This window comes from Myxine glutinosa, chromosome 3 (genome assembly GCF_964187855.1).
Source record: "Myxine glutinosa chromosome 3, kmMyxGlut1.1, whole genome shotgun sequence".
Lineage (NCBI taxonomy): Eukaryota > Metazoa > Chordata > Myxini > Myxiniformes > Myxinidae > Myxine > Myxine glutinosa.
The window spans coordinates 185534136-185549161 of record NC_136263.1 but is presented as its reverse complement, the minus strand read 5'-3'; the positions used below and the strand labels follow the sequence as shown (position 1 = coordinate 185549161).

At 41.3% G+C, this 15026-nt stretch overlaps 1 protein-coding gene across 1 annotated transcript in view; it reads left to right on the top strand.

Moving 5' to 3' along the window:
* LOC137417140 (dynamin-1) overlaps window positions 1-12555 on the top strand; it is a 209613-nt gene extending 197058 nt beyond the window's left edge. The window contains exons 23-24 of the mRNA XM_078774835.1: window positions 10235-10307; window positions 10538-12555. Of these exons, the coding sequence (XP_078630961.1) occupies window positions 10235-10307 (73 nt within the window). The 3' untranslated portion in view covers window positions 10538-12555. The remainder of the gene's footprint in view (window positions 1-10234; window positions 10308-10537) is intronic.
* Window positions 12556-15026: the final 2471 nt, after the last annotated feature.

The following is a 15026-nucleotide window of genomic DNA, read 5'->3' as shown; positions in this document are numbered from 1 at the left end:
TTCCGCGTTTGACACCAACTTCCGCGTTTGACACCAACCTCCGCGTTTGACACCAACTTCCGCGTTTGACACCAACTTCCGCGTTTGACACCAACCTCCGCGTTTGACACCAACTTCCGCGTTTGACACCAACTTCCGCGTTTGACACCAACTTCTGCGTTTGACACCAACCTCCGCGTTTGACACCAGCTTCCGCGTTTGACACCAGCCGCCACGTTTGACACCAACTTCCGCGTTTGACACCAACTTCCGCGTTTGACACCAACTTCCGCGTTTGACACCAACTTCCAATAATGCAATGAAGCCGGCTTGTTCAAGTTCATGTGTAACTCTATGGCAGATATGATCCTATTAATGTCTGCCAGGTATTGGTCTCCAATTATGGCGGCCTCCAAGGTTCTCCTTGCTAGGTCGACGGGGGTTAAAGTGAATAGGGCCATGACGTCAAAAGACACCATGATCTCGGCATCTTCGATGCGGACATCTTTGATCCATGAGAGGAAATCTGTCAGGGCTAGTCGGGAAATCTTCGAATTGACACTTGGCAGGGCTAGTCGGGAAATCTTCGAAGCATGGCTTTCAGTCACACGGGCGATTAACCGTCACGTCTACCTTCATGCTTCCTATCGAGGATTACGTAATTGCCAACACCCCCCCCCCCCCCCCCAGTCCCCTGCCCCCCGTGGGGATGAAGGTTGAGCCCGATATACAATTGCAGGGCAAACATGAAACACATGAAACCGAATTGATGACGCAAACACCTGAACTGGAAGCAGATCAATCTTCCCATCCCACTCTAATATATCCCCAACCTCATGCCGATTTGTCCCTCCACAACCACGACAGCCAAATCATATCGCACAGCCATCCCAGTTGGATGTAATAGATGCAGCTGATTTCCCTGCAGCTGCACATTTGGGGTGTTAGTGTTTTGTTGTCACCTCTGTGGACGGAGGAGGGTATGGTTCTGAAATGTCAGGATTTTCTAACAAATAATTTTTTTCTAATGGCTCAGTGTGCTTTTACTTTCCATACAATGTTTACTGAACTGCCTGTTTTCAGTCATATATATATATATATATACAGTATACATTGTTTATGATGGAAATGAGGAAATTAGGGGTGAAATTAGGGTCAAAAGGTTTTTCCCCCAACCATTAAGTTACTGGTCATGTTCCAGTGAAACATGACACAGGTGTGTTAGGCATTTTCGATGTCGTTTACAGCCGGTGTCTTTTTTCTTTTTTCCTCGCAGTAGTTGATTTCTGTGAAGCCTTTCGAATAAAAGGCATATTTATGCAGCTCCAATATATTTATGGGAAAAATGGGGGGAGAGAGGGGAATGCGGCTTCGTTTTTCACTTTTGAAATTTTGACCAGGCCCAATTTATAGAGAGAGAAAGCAATGGACCACATTCTTCACTCCCTTATCACAAATTCATTGCTGCCTCTCACTTATAATGGCCAGCTGCTGCCAACATCATTGTTTTGTGGTTTGTTTGGTGTTGCTGTCACTGGAGAGGCAATTTTTTTTTTTATATACAAATGTGAAATCGGCTGATGGGTAAATTGGAGCTATTGACCTAACCTGCCATGTATTAGTGAGAGATATGGTTAATCTGTTTTTGCTGAATTATTTTTTCTCTTATTCATTGTCCATGATTTGATCCATTTATTCATGTTTACAAATCAAGATATTTTTGATTGATATACAGTACCAGTAAGATATTCAAGTCATTACCATCAATATTTTCTCGTCTGTCCCTTTTCCTTCCTCCTCCACGACACTACATGACCAAAAGTATGTGGACACCCCAACATCTAACATCTCATTCCAAAATCATGGGCATTAATATGGAGTTGGTCCCCCCTTTGCTGCTATAACAGCCTCCACCCTTCTGGGAAGGCTTTCCACTAGATGTTAGAACATTGCTGCGGGGGTTTGCGTCCATTCACCCACAAGAGCATTCATAAGGTCGGGCACTGATGTTGGGCGATTAGGCCTGGCTCGCAGTCGGTGTTCCAATTCATCCCAAAGGTGTTCGATGGGGTTGAGGTCAGGGCTCTGTGCAGGCTAGTCAAGTTCTTCCACACCGATCTCGACAAACCATTTCTATATGGACTTTGCTTTGTGCACGGGGGCATTGTCATGCTCAAACAGGAAAGGGCCTTCCCCAAACTGTTGCCACCAAGTTGGAAGCACACAATCGTCTATAATGTCATTGTATGCTGTAGCATTAAGTTTTCCCTTCACTGGAACTATGGGGCCGAGCCCAGACCATGAAAAACAGCCCCAGACCATTATTCCTCCTCCACCAAACTTTACAGTTGGCACTATGCATTCGGGCAGGTAGCGTTCTCCTGGCATCCGTGAAACCCAGACCTGTCCGTCGGACTGCCAGATGGTGAAGCGTGATTCATCACTAGAGAACGTGTTTCCACTGCTCCAGAGTCCAATGGCGGCGAGCTTTACACCACTCCAGCCGACGCTTGGCATTGCGCATGGTGATCTTAGGCTTGTGTGCGGCTGTTCGGCTATGGAAACCCATTTCATGAAGCTCCCGTCGAACAGTTGTTGTGCTGATGTTGCTTCCAGAGGCAGTTTGGAACTCGGTAGTGAGTGTTGCAACCAAGGACAGACAATGATTACGTGCTACGCACTTCAGCACCCAGCGGGCCCGTTCCGTGAGCTTGTATGGCCTACCACTTCGCGGCTGAGCTGTTGTTGCTCCTCGTCGTTTGCACTTCACAATAACAGCACTTACAGTTGACCGGGGCAGCTCGAGCAGGACAGAAATTTGATGAACTGACTTGTTGGAAATGTGGCATCCTACGACGGTGCCACATTGAAAGTTACTGAGCTCTTCAGTATGGCCCATTATACTGCCAATGTTTGTCCATGGAGATTGCATGGCTGTGTGCTTGATTATATATACCTGTCAGCAATAGTTGTGGCTGAAACAGCCGAATCCACTAATTAGAAGGGGTGTCCGCATGCTTTTGGTCATGTAGTGTACCTCGCACAATTTCCCTTACCTTACCTTTTTACCTTTTCACCTTAGGGAAGCAATCAATTCATCTGGATTAATATGAGCACGTCATTGTATTTCAATCCTTTCATGAGCTTCTTATTTTACAAGTCTTCATTTAATCCATTGTGATAGATCCGTGACGTTAATTTAAATGTCCGCCATTGATACAGCATTATATTTTGCAATGAAAACACGCACCTGAGTACAAGGTCAAAATGAATGTTTGAGTTTACAGTTAAGGAGACAAGTTTTCACGAAAATAGCTTTTGAAGATCAGCTCTTCGGTGAAAGGTAATGGCCTCTTCAAGTATTATTTCATCTAAGCAGAGGCAATTAGCGGTGTGAAGTTGAAGCTTGTTAAAATACCGAGAGGCATCTGGGCAGAGATCATTTTGCACTGAAAGATTCAGGAAACAATTGAATCTTAACAACTGAAAGTTAATCAAAAGTGAGGCTAGAATTCCTCATGAAGTAGCACATTAACCTCTCTTGTGTTTCATATCAAACAGACAGGCTGCCCTCTAGTGGTCCTCAACGCCGCTTCCTGTTAACCTGCAACTTCCTGCCCCGAAACACTTCCTTAAACTCAATTGTAGCTATTGCCAGTCTTACCCTAGGCACGGACGTAGTTTGGCTATTCGTATAATGTTTGTGGTGTTTTATTCCATTGATTTTGTGAACTTGCTTTTTTCAGAATTACAATTAGCGATCCTTGAGGATTAAATGTACGGTAGGTGGTTGCAAATCCTGCAAAGGTTTCTCAATCCTTTCCTCTTTCCTCCGATTCCTGACCGGAGGTGTGATTTATTGCCTTTCCTTTCTCTATGCTGTCCTCTCTTAACAACTCGTGTTGTTTGCCTGCAGGCAATCCATTCCACATTGTCTGCTACGAGGGGGTAGTAAAAGAGGATCCCTTTATTGGTCTTGCTAATATCATCTTTAATACAAAATTTAAAAATTGTATTAAATTTGTCTACGTAATCAATTTATCAGGTGAACTTCCTTCCAAGAGAGTTTTATCGAAAAATTGTTGAATGTTATTAGTTTTCCTTTCTCCTTCTGGACTTTTCCTAAATTGTTGAATGTTATTAGTTTTCCTTTGTCCTTCTGGACTTTTCCTAAATTGTTGAATGTTATTAGTTTTCCTTTGTCCTTCTGGACTTTTCCTAAATTGTTGAATGTTATTAGTTTTCCTTTGTCCTTCTGGACTTTTCCTAAATTGTTGAATGTTATTAGTTTTCCTTTGTCCTTCTGGACTTTTCCTAAATTGTTGAATGTTATTAGTTTTCCTTTGTCCTTCTGGACTTTTCCTAAATTGTTGAATGTTATTAGTTTTCCTTTCTCCTTCTGGACTTTTCCTAAATTGTTGAATGTTATTAGTTTTCCTTTCTCCTTCTGGACTTTTCCTAAATTGTTGAATGTTATTAGTTTTCCTTTCTCCTTCTGGACTTTTCCTAAATTGTTGAATGTTATTAGTTTTCCTTTCTCCTTCTGGACTTTTCCTAAATTGTTGAATGTTATTAGTTTTCCTTTCTCCTTCTGGACTTTTCCTAAATTGTTGAATGTTATTAGTTTTCCTTTGTCCTTCTGGACTTTTCCTAAATTGTTGAATGTTATTAGTTTTCCTTTGTCCTTCTGGACTTTTCCTAAATTGTTGAATGTTATTAGTTTTCCTTTGTCCTTCTGGACTTTTCCTAAATTGTTGAATGTTATTAGTTTTCCTTTGTCCTTCTGGACTTTTCCTAAATTGTTGAATGTTATTAGTTTTCCTTTCTCCTTCTGGACTTTTCCTAAATTGTTTTATGTTATTAGTTTTCCTTTGTCCTTCTGGACTTTTCCTAAATTGTTGAATGTTATTAGTTTTCCTTTGTCCTTCTGGACTTTTCCTAAATTGTTGAATGTTATTAGTTTTCCTTTGTCCTTCTGGACTTTTCCTAAATTGTTGAATGTTATTAGTTTTCCTTTGTCCTTCTGGGCTTTTCCTAAATTGTTGAATGTTATTAGTTTTCCTTTGTCCTTCTGGACTTTTCCTAAATTGTTGAATGTTATTAGTTTTCCTTTCTCCTTCTAACTTTCTTTTTCCTAAGGCTAACCCCCGCTCTTGCAGGGAAAATGGCCTTAAAATGCCTGTTGTTTTGTTGTTGTTTTCTCCTTCTGGACTTTTCTTAAATTGTTGTGATACTCGTTTTTGACTTGCCCACAGACCCTTGTAATGTATGTACGTTTATTTGTGACTTCCCTTGCTTAACCTTCGCTGTGTACAAATCTCCCAACTTATTTGATGCTAACTAACATTCTTCTGCTTTTTCCCCCCCAATTTCTTTCCTTTTTTTGTGTGCTTTTTATTCTCTTTCTACCTGCCCATTTCCCGGACTGTTTATTTGCCTGCCCGCCTTTTTCCCCCCTTTTCTCTTTTTTTACCCTTTTGTTGGCAGGAGAAATAACCGCAACAGTGGCTCCCAACCTGACGGCGCACTTTCTCCTTTCGATATGTAGTATCTCTGTGTCCAGTCTTTGCCGAATCCCTCAAAAGATAACATGGCGACGCGCTTGTGTTTTGTTGCTGGTGGCAACTTGAATCTGTGTGCAGTTTAAATTGTCCGTTTATTTGGTATGATGCGTTGTTGCATCGCCTAAGAACCTAAGAGCTGCTATTCTTCATCTTCCTAACCGTGAATTGCAGTTTTAAACCCCAAGATCCATGTGACGAGTCAGCCTGCGTCCAATCTTTGTACAACATAACGATTGAAGGAGAATCGATTGTATTTTAAATGGAAAATGCATAAATATTGAAATGTATGTGTCGACGAAGATGCAATGTAATTGATTGTATTATTCCTTTAGAAATGTTGCTGCGAATAATGCGCTGTAACCTATAAAGGAAGTGTCGAGTTTCATCTGGAAGGCGATGCTCGTGATTTGCCAGCTCCTCGACAGCGTGTTAAGTTATCTTTTTTTTTTACATCTATCATTTCTATCTGTCAAATTTATTATTTCTGCGATTATTTCACTCTTCTCATTCTACCTCGGCTTGTTTTTAAACCTATTTAAGTTTATTGGCTTCATGCTTAATGTCTTCTTATTTCTTTCTCAATCCTGATCCCCATTTTCTTGCGGTTGAGTGTGGGGGTGGTTCACTTGCATTGAATTATCATTTCCTCCCCTTTTATGGGATACACTATGATCACAGGCCATCTTCCACCTTCTCCTTTTAATCTTGTTCTTCTGTTTTGTCCTTTGCTCATTTCCCTTTTTCTTTTCCTTTCTAATACCCTCAACCTTACCCTTTCATCTTTCCCTCTTTCATCCTACTCGGTTGTTTTGCTTTTAAGGTGAACATTTTTGACCAGCATTGAACTTGGGCCTAGGCAATCCTCAGCAATAATTGTGATCTTAATACTTTCTTCTTTTTATACAACACTGGCAGGGCTACCCGGCATTGCCCGGTTTCGATTTTTTTGGTGAGGGCCGAAACACTTCCTTACATTTTTGTCCCTCCATGTAGCCTAAAGTAAGGAATGGGCTCGGAGATCATTTAATATTATCTTTCACATAGCTACAAAGACGTAGGCACTGCAGAGAGATTTGAAAAAAAATTCAATTTGTTTTCAAAATAAATATATATTTTTGGCCTAAAACACTCCTCGGCAGTCACTGATGAACCTCTGAAAGTTTGACGAAGATCCGTTCAGCCACCTGAGAAACATGGTGACACACACATACACAAACGGCCCTCTTTTAGTATAGATAGCAATTTGATGATCGCACAGCAACAACAGTAATTATTTGATTTCAAATCTTTTTCCAATATATATTTTATTTTTTCATTTCACTTTCAATTTGGCCTGATTTGAAAAGGTTTTTGATTTTTGAGACTCGCAAAAGCACTGAGATTATACAAAATATCTTTTCTTTTGTTTTTCTCTCCAATTTCTTTATCTGCATTTTTTCCCCCGATTTTCCTTGTTTTTATTTCCCGATTTTCCTTCCTCTTGTTTTACACCCCCATTTTTTTTAACTATTCTGACAAATACTTTTATGCCTTGTTACTTTGCTTCATCTTTTTTTCTTTCTTCCATTTCGTTATCTTTATTTATTTCCCATTAATATGTCTGCATTAACCCCCACTCATCCCTCCCTCCTCCCACTCCTGCTCCCGCTCATCTTTGAATTCCAATGCTGCTGTTGCTCACTATTTGTGAAAGCATGCTGTAAACGTGCGGTGCTGTTGTTTGCTGTTGTACTTGCACCATATGGTCGCCGTGCCGTGCAGTGCAGTGTTATGATGTGCCACTCTGCCATCCTCTCCTAAGCCGCGTCCGTTATCTCAACCTATCTTAAGACCTTCATTACCGGACCAGCTTGATATACCAATGAGATGGGTACCTGTGCACATCTCCCAATAAATGCTTCCACACCCATGATGTGTTGTTGCTCATTATGTATCTCGTCAAATGTGAACTTTGCGATAGAAAATATTTATTATTACTCAGCGGAAGTCATGAGTGGAGTCTGTAAATTATTCCGCTGTTTAATGGAGTTTTGTTTCCATTTTTATATATTGTCCAAAGCAAACACGTCCCTTGCTGCTGAAATGTTATTAACAAATGAATAAACATCATGTGATTTAATATCCTAGTGAAGCAATAGGATGTAATCTGCTGTTTTGTATAATTTAGTGATAATTGACACTTCTTATTCCAAGTCAATTTAATGGTGGTTTATGTTTGTAATTAGAGGGTTTGTTTTTGTCCTATGCATTTATTTAACATGATCGTGAAAGAAAAATGATATTCCAACTTCACAAGGAATAAAATATATTTATTTATTATAGGATTAAATTATTTCATCTCCTTCTGCTTTTGTCCTTGATCCCCACTGGCATAACTATTACGCAATATTAGGCCCGGAATGCACGAGTTTTTGAATTGCAATCTGATCTAGATTTTGCATGTTTGGGCAGTTTGATTCCCAAGTGGGACTAGATGGTAACATTTCTCTCCGGTGAATAACACGTGCATGTTAACGTGCTTTCATAACTGTTCATAGTAAATAGTTAAACACAACTGGTGTAGTATAACCGTCTGGGTAGAAATTTGTTACGGAAGAAAAATGAAGAAATAAAAAAAATTGTACAACGTCCTTTGGTTTTACATTAACCTGTGTGTCCCTTCTGATAACATTAGCATATGGATGGTAAAGAACCCACAGTGTCTTTGGCATCGAGTTATAGACAAGTTAAAGATGGTGCCCTGAATAAATTCCTGCGTTAAACTACAGGCCGCAAGTGGTCTGGTCTTCTTGAATATTCCTTGGTTACATCATGTGCTGTCTCACTGGGTTATTACTGTACGGGCTCCAGGTTCCACATTATTACGTTTGCACACGTGTTCACATATAATGTGTCTTTGTTCGTATGCAGCACAAGACTGCGGGGTAGCACCATTGGCTGATGGCATCGCTGTGCCGCTTATGCAATGCTGTGGGCATCGTTGGTGGACGTTAACCATCCCATGGTGTCCTTTGCGAAGAGTAGGCGAGCTAATGCCAGCACCATGAACAAATTACAAATTTCTGCCCAAACCAGGAGAGGGCATTACATCTGCGGCACAGCCGTGCCCTCAGCCAGCGACGCTACCCTGTAGCCTTGTGCTCCATATGAAGAAGCATGACTTGTAATACTTCTTCCCACCATGAGAGGCGCTATACTATACACATGTGCATAAAGAGAATAGACTCACTCCCCCCTCCCTGACCCCTTGGGCTCTTAATTGATTTTTTTTACTGTCTAAAACCTTCTCATGCACCCAGAGGACTCGTGCAACCATCACTTTTCAACTCCTTCGTCCAGCAGTTCAGAATTGCATTGAAGTCGAATAAACAAGCAACCACACCCTCCTGAATTTCTAATACGATATAAATTGCAAAAAAATGATGAAAATGATGCCAAAGCTCCAAAACACCTGCCTGGAAGGAACAGCAACAAAAAAAAACATTCATATTTTTCCAGAAAATAACCTCATAGAGTAGTGACGGAAACACTTTGGAAACTGTGATTAATAGTTCCACGTGTTGTACGCACTAAAAAGCATGAATTTGGTGGAAAGAATTCCCAAAACTGTGAAAATCTATATGGGGCTGTAATTAGACTATAAATTGCCTCTGCCACCAAATGTTGACAGGGGTTGTTTTCAGCCCTGTCTGTTTGGCTGTCTGTCTGTGTGCAGGATATCCCAAACAGTTATGGATGGATTTGGACAAAATTTCGTGGATAGGTTCGGTGTGTGCCAAGGACGAATTTATTAGAATTGGGTGAAGTTCCTCATCTGAGAATTTTAAAAGTGATTCTTCACACATAGGAAAGACAAAAAACGATTTATAGCATATTTCAAAAGGTTATGGACAGATTTGGCCAAAACTTGGTGAATGAGTTGGCTAGGTGACACAAACAAGCTGATTAGATATTGGTTCAGGTCTGAATGCAGATCCGGCCTATCATTGGGATACAAAACGTAAAGTGTTCAGCCTGGCGGAGGTATGTGCTCTACCGAGCATCGTTCTATTTTGACAAGCATCTGTCTGTGGGTTTGTTTGTTTGACTTCCTTGCACTCAAGAACCGTTGGACGGAATGAGTTGAAAACTGGTGGTTGTACTCAGTGGGGTTGTTAGTCGGTCTGTGGTGGGTAGGGTACATGGAAAAGTTTTGAGGGTCAAAACAAGCGAGTCTTGCGGGGGTTCAAGGCAGGGGGAAGAACGTAATTTCCTCCTCGTGAATTTCTGCTGCTGAAGGTGAGTATTACAAATCGTACTAAAATATGCCAATTCTGGGGAGTTGTCCTGTCCATAATTCTGAAGGAATGACTAACGTATACTGCTCCTAATGTGTGATTTGGTGGTTGGGGGTGGCACTGGCTATATTACATCTTCCGGTTAATATTTATACCCAACATGACTGGTTTCATAATCTTGATGGGTTACAAGACTGTGGACAGTTCTGACATTGTCAAATGTTTATTGGAGGGTGCGCAGGTGCGAAGGGGGGCAGTAGGGAGGGTCGGGGAGGAGGCTCTACTCTAGCATCCCTCAACATCAACTGCAATTAAAATATGTTCCACTTTTTTGTTTCTTTTCACATTGCTTGTGTAAACTGCCTTTTTCTTTGCCTCCATTTGTTTTTTTTGTTTGTTTGTTTCCCCCATCAGACGAATCCCACATGAGCAGCACGCCAATCGTTTCCCAGCACCCTTTCCCTCGAGGCCCACGTCCATGATTTAGGTGCGTCATCTTTTTCATTTTCATTTTTATTTTTTTAACCACACGTTCATCACGGTATCGGGATTGACTTAGTCCTTTTCAAAGGAACAGGGCGAGCATCCGCATAGCCAGGAAGACCTGATCCTGTACTTTGGTGACTCTACGTTCAGCTTTCTGCCAAGGCTCTGGCTTTTCAGTAAGTAATCTACAAGTATAATCAAGACATGGAATTTTTTTATTTTTTTTTGCAGGACTTGTTAAGCTTGTAAAGCTGCTGCTGCTTCTTTTTTGACTCAAAATGGCAAATAAAGAGGAGAAAATCAGGACATGGCACCATACATCTCTACCTCCTGTGACCACTCCAGTGATGCACTGGCAATGAGACTTCATCTGTGGATCTTCATCTTTTCTTTTAACCTGTGTAACATTCATGTGAGTGAACGGTTTACCAGCATTATATAATGTTCCGCATCAGTCAAATGTATGCACTCGGTAAGAGCCCGTTTATTTATTTTGTCCGCACCGGGGAGTAGCGATGGCGAGTGAAGCTCGTACGGGAGATGGGTATTCAAAATGTCCGCCATTTTTGGGCGTACATGATAAGCAGATGGCATCCAGGCATTCTTTGTCAATATTGAACCATGGAAAAGCTCGTAAACACAACAACTCGCAATACGAAATGCTTCATACCGAGCCGAGTCGTTTATAATTTCATATTTCATTATCTTCCATGTGGTTGCCGTGTCAAATTGTAAAATTTTATACCACATGCTACTTTTATTTTGTACGTTTTGTACTCAAAATATTCTGTTGTTTTCTTCGATACTTATCCTCTGTTTGTAAGAAGAAAAGAAGAAAAACAAACCATGCAGAGTATAAACTTGCGTGGCATGGAGCAAGTCTGACTTAAAGAAATTATTTTGCTTCCTGTTTAACCTCGAACTCACAGTACGTTGTTTTATAACTTTAAAACAAATAACTAATATGAGAGAGTGTGCAGGATGGGATGGAGGTGTTAGAGGGGGGGGGAGATCTTCCCAGACTTACCGATTTATCTGAAAATTGGTTGTGTAATTGATCCCAAGGAAATAGCTTTGTTTACCAATGCATCACTCCATCCAAAGTTAGAAACAGTGAGTGACGCGGATTGTACGCAAAGGATGAAACGTTTGTTTCTACTAGGCCATGGGCACTTGATAAACCTGAATGTGGTTTGTAGATTTTGGTAACCGATGTTTTTCTTTCAACAATTGCGTTGCTCCCTCAATCCCCGACGCTTCGCCCAATGGTCGCCAACTTGTATGTTTTGTAAGCATTCTGATGTCTGAGATGCGGAGCATCCTGTAATTTGGGGATTGGGAGAGGGATGAATATATTTATTTAACTGCTACTTGTGCTTGGCAGGAAACTTGTGTGAGTTTATTTATTTGCCACGTTGAAAAGCACTGGAGCTTTGCTGCTAGCTCTTTATACGTTATAGTTTTATTTGGCTGTCATGATACTCTCGGATACAGCCGAGCTCACTGCACTCATGCACTCCAACTCCTCGATGCGTTCGAATGAAAACGGTTGAAGATGAATTGCTTTCAAAAGATTGGCTGCACCGCATCATTATTGCTCCTGCATCTATATCTCTCATTTTCACCTCGTATACAATCCATCTATGCTGATATTTGAAAAACAACAAAGATTTTCAAGTTTAGAATGCATCGAGCAACCTCTTTATAATAGTCTCGGGCGTATTTTTTTATTTATCTTTGGGACATCATTTGCGGATGCAAAAATGAACAGCCATCTATCTCTCTGTAGTCGCGTCTTATTTAGCGTTCCTTAAAAAAAATGGGAACTTCAGTCGGATAAAGGTCGAGGCAAGATCCAAAATCCGACTCCGACACCGTTATAGCTCGTCTGACTGTTTTTTCAGATTTTTTTTTTTTTTCAGTTCCGTTATATATAGTCTTTGTGGATGCAAATGAGACCACTCCGAATCTTGACTTGATAGTTTGTTTTATAACCTGTGTATTTGTTCATTTACTGGAAAAATCTCACCTGCTCTGTCCCTGTGGATGACTTGTCAATTGTTCCAAAACACTGTTTGCTATGTTTGTTTGACGTGCAATTTCTTTGCTACTTCCTGTTACCATACACACCTGCAGAATAAACTGGCAGCGAAGTTGATTCCCACTTGGGTATTAAGTTTTTTTTGCTTCTCGGAAGCCATCTCTACAATTCCTTCTTCATAATAAAGATGTCTTGTCTGAATGATTGACTTTTGACTTTGTTTTGTGTTGTCATATCTCGAGTCCAAATTTAGTTAAACAGGAAGTGTTTCCATTTGCTGCAACACTTTTTTGAAGTAGTTGCTGCTTTATTTCAGGTATCATGTCATAACGGGATCAGAACATGAAGGTAGCAGAGTTGGTCGTCATCCCCTCAACACAAACGCTCCTCGCTTCTGGTCTGTCTATGGTACTTTGAAGAACTGGAGAGAAGAGAGACAAGGCAGAAGAAGGGGAAAAAGGTAGGGTCATGCAGCAGTTGTGACGTAACTTGTGTGGGTCTTGATCGACCACACATATTCCAGGCTTGGCTGCACCAGAATACCTGAATACTCATGGGCCCAATTCAAACATGACCCGGTCTGTGCCTAAATCCAACGGTTGTGCAGGGATATGCTAGCAGACTTTTAAAACGAAGAATACTGAAACAAAATGTCAGCCGCATGTGCTAATTTGAACCATTTAATAAATTAATATAACTAGTGAGATACGCGTGCTATGCATGGGTGGGAGGCCGGAAGCAAACAGGCAATGCAGATACGGCGAATGCTAAAGCATGAAACCAATAAATTCCACATTCCTGTGGCACCTTCAGTCGCACATCAGACATGGACAGCAAGTTCCTGAAGGACTTCCATGAAAAACGTACCCGTTCGCAAACAAACGGGTACGTTCACGTATAGAAACATTGATCGTGGGTCCATGGCGAATCTGCATATGGCGATCCGCGAAGTTCACGTTCAGAAAGTAGAAACCATCACGGCATGTCGTCATTCACTTGAACTCGATATCTCTTTTTTCATTCCAAACAACATAACTCCAATCACAAATTAATCACAAAATAAACTTTTAACAACATTGTTAATGTTTCCTTCATTGTAAAAACTACCAAATCAACAGTTAAAAGGATTTTGAGCCGATAGCTGTTATGGCCTCGGCAAGATCGATGGAGACAGCGATCTGTTAGTGTATACACCGCCCAAATAGCTATGTGGAATTCTCTCATGTAGAGATTAAACCCACGTCATTTGAACTTTGGCCGAGGTCATTATTTACTTTTAATGATGTTTATATACGAATCAAAAAGAAGATAATTGGTTTTGCGTCATCCTTTCCGCATATCTCATCGGATTGTGAGTTGGAGAGACGAGCTTGATGGCGGGGAGGGGGTTGGCATTCTCTCAAGCAGGGATTCAACCCATGTCCTTATAAAAGGTCTTTGTCCGAGGTCACCGAGTCAGATCGGTGCAGCCGTTTGTGCAGCACCCGGGAAAATAACGTTATGCCGGAGTCCAAACCTGAAAATGCTGGAGGCCAAAGCTGAAATTGGAAAAACAATATAGCCTATTTTACTCCAGGGGGTCCAAGGATTACCCACCTAAAATATCTTTGCGATCGGTTTAACTGTTTTTGCGGTACCTTCGGACGGACGGACAGACAGACAGACAGACAGACGGACATTTGGTGAATTATGGTAAGATTGTGATGGCAACAAAGATGATTACAAGGAAGCACACCTATATTTAATAAGTTGCTAAAAAGATGGGATGCATGGAACCGATGGAGCTTCTACTTGGGATCATATGTGCCAAACATTTAGTCCTGGTAAAGAAATAAATCCAGAGACGAAGTCTACGCAATGTGTGCTCCGATATGAAAGGTGGACACAGGCTGCAGTTGAAGGTGCACACAGGTGCACCAGGGACTACTTTGCCAAAGTGTAATGTGAAGGGCATTTTTGGACAAATGGACGTCGAAACTGACTCCACTTGGTGATACCAAGCTTACTGCTAACGATGGTCGTAAGATCAAGGGCCATGGAATCCGCATGCTCTTGTGTCGATTATAAGACTCGGATTTGGTTAAAGTATTGGTTCGATGTGGCTGAAGTACCTGGCCCTGCAGCAATTTAACTACGACCATGTGAACAGCTCAACATCATCACCATGGACCGCATTTCTGGGCAACAGAAGACTTTGCTGAAGACTGCACCTCCAGCATCAAAGATTCAAAACCACAGAGCCATGATGAACAGCCCAACAAGGTGGATTCCATGGATGATTTGTAGAAGCTGTTCCTGGATAGGTTTGACTGCACCGTAAATTTTAAAGGTAAGCTGAGGCTCCATATAAAGCCTGATGCAAAGGTGTCGATTGAAGTGTAGTGTCCACATTAAAGAAGAGCTCGAAATGGAAAAACAAGGATCATCAGGAAAGAAGACTATCATACTGACTGGTGCTCTTCCACCTGTAGTAGTGTGGATGAAGATGGCAGCTTGAGGGTATGTCTCAACTCTTTGCTAAAGATGTGTCGATGTAGGATACCTACAATAGACGAGCTGAACCTAGAATTTGCTGATGCCTAAATATTCTCGAAACTAGATGGCCAGGCCATCTGGATTAGGAAAGCCAGGATTTGACCACATTCCGCACACTATCCGTGTCTACCATCAGAGATTTCT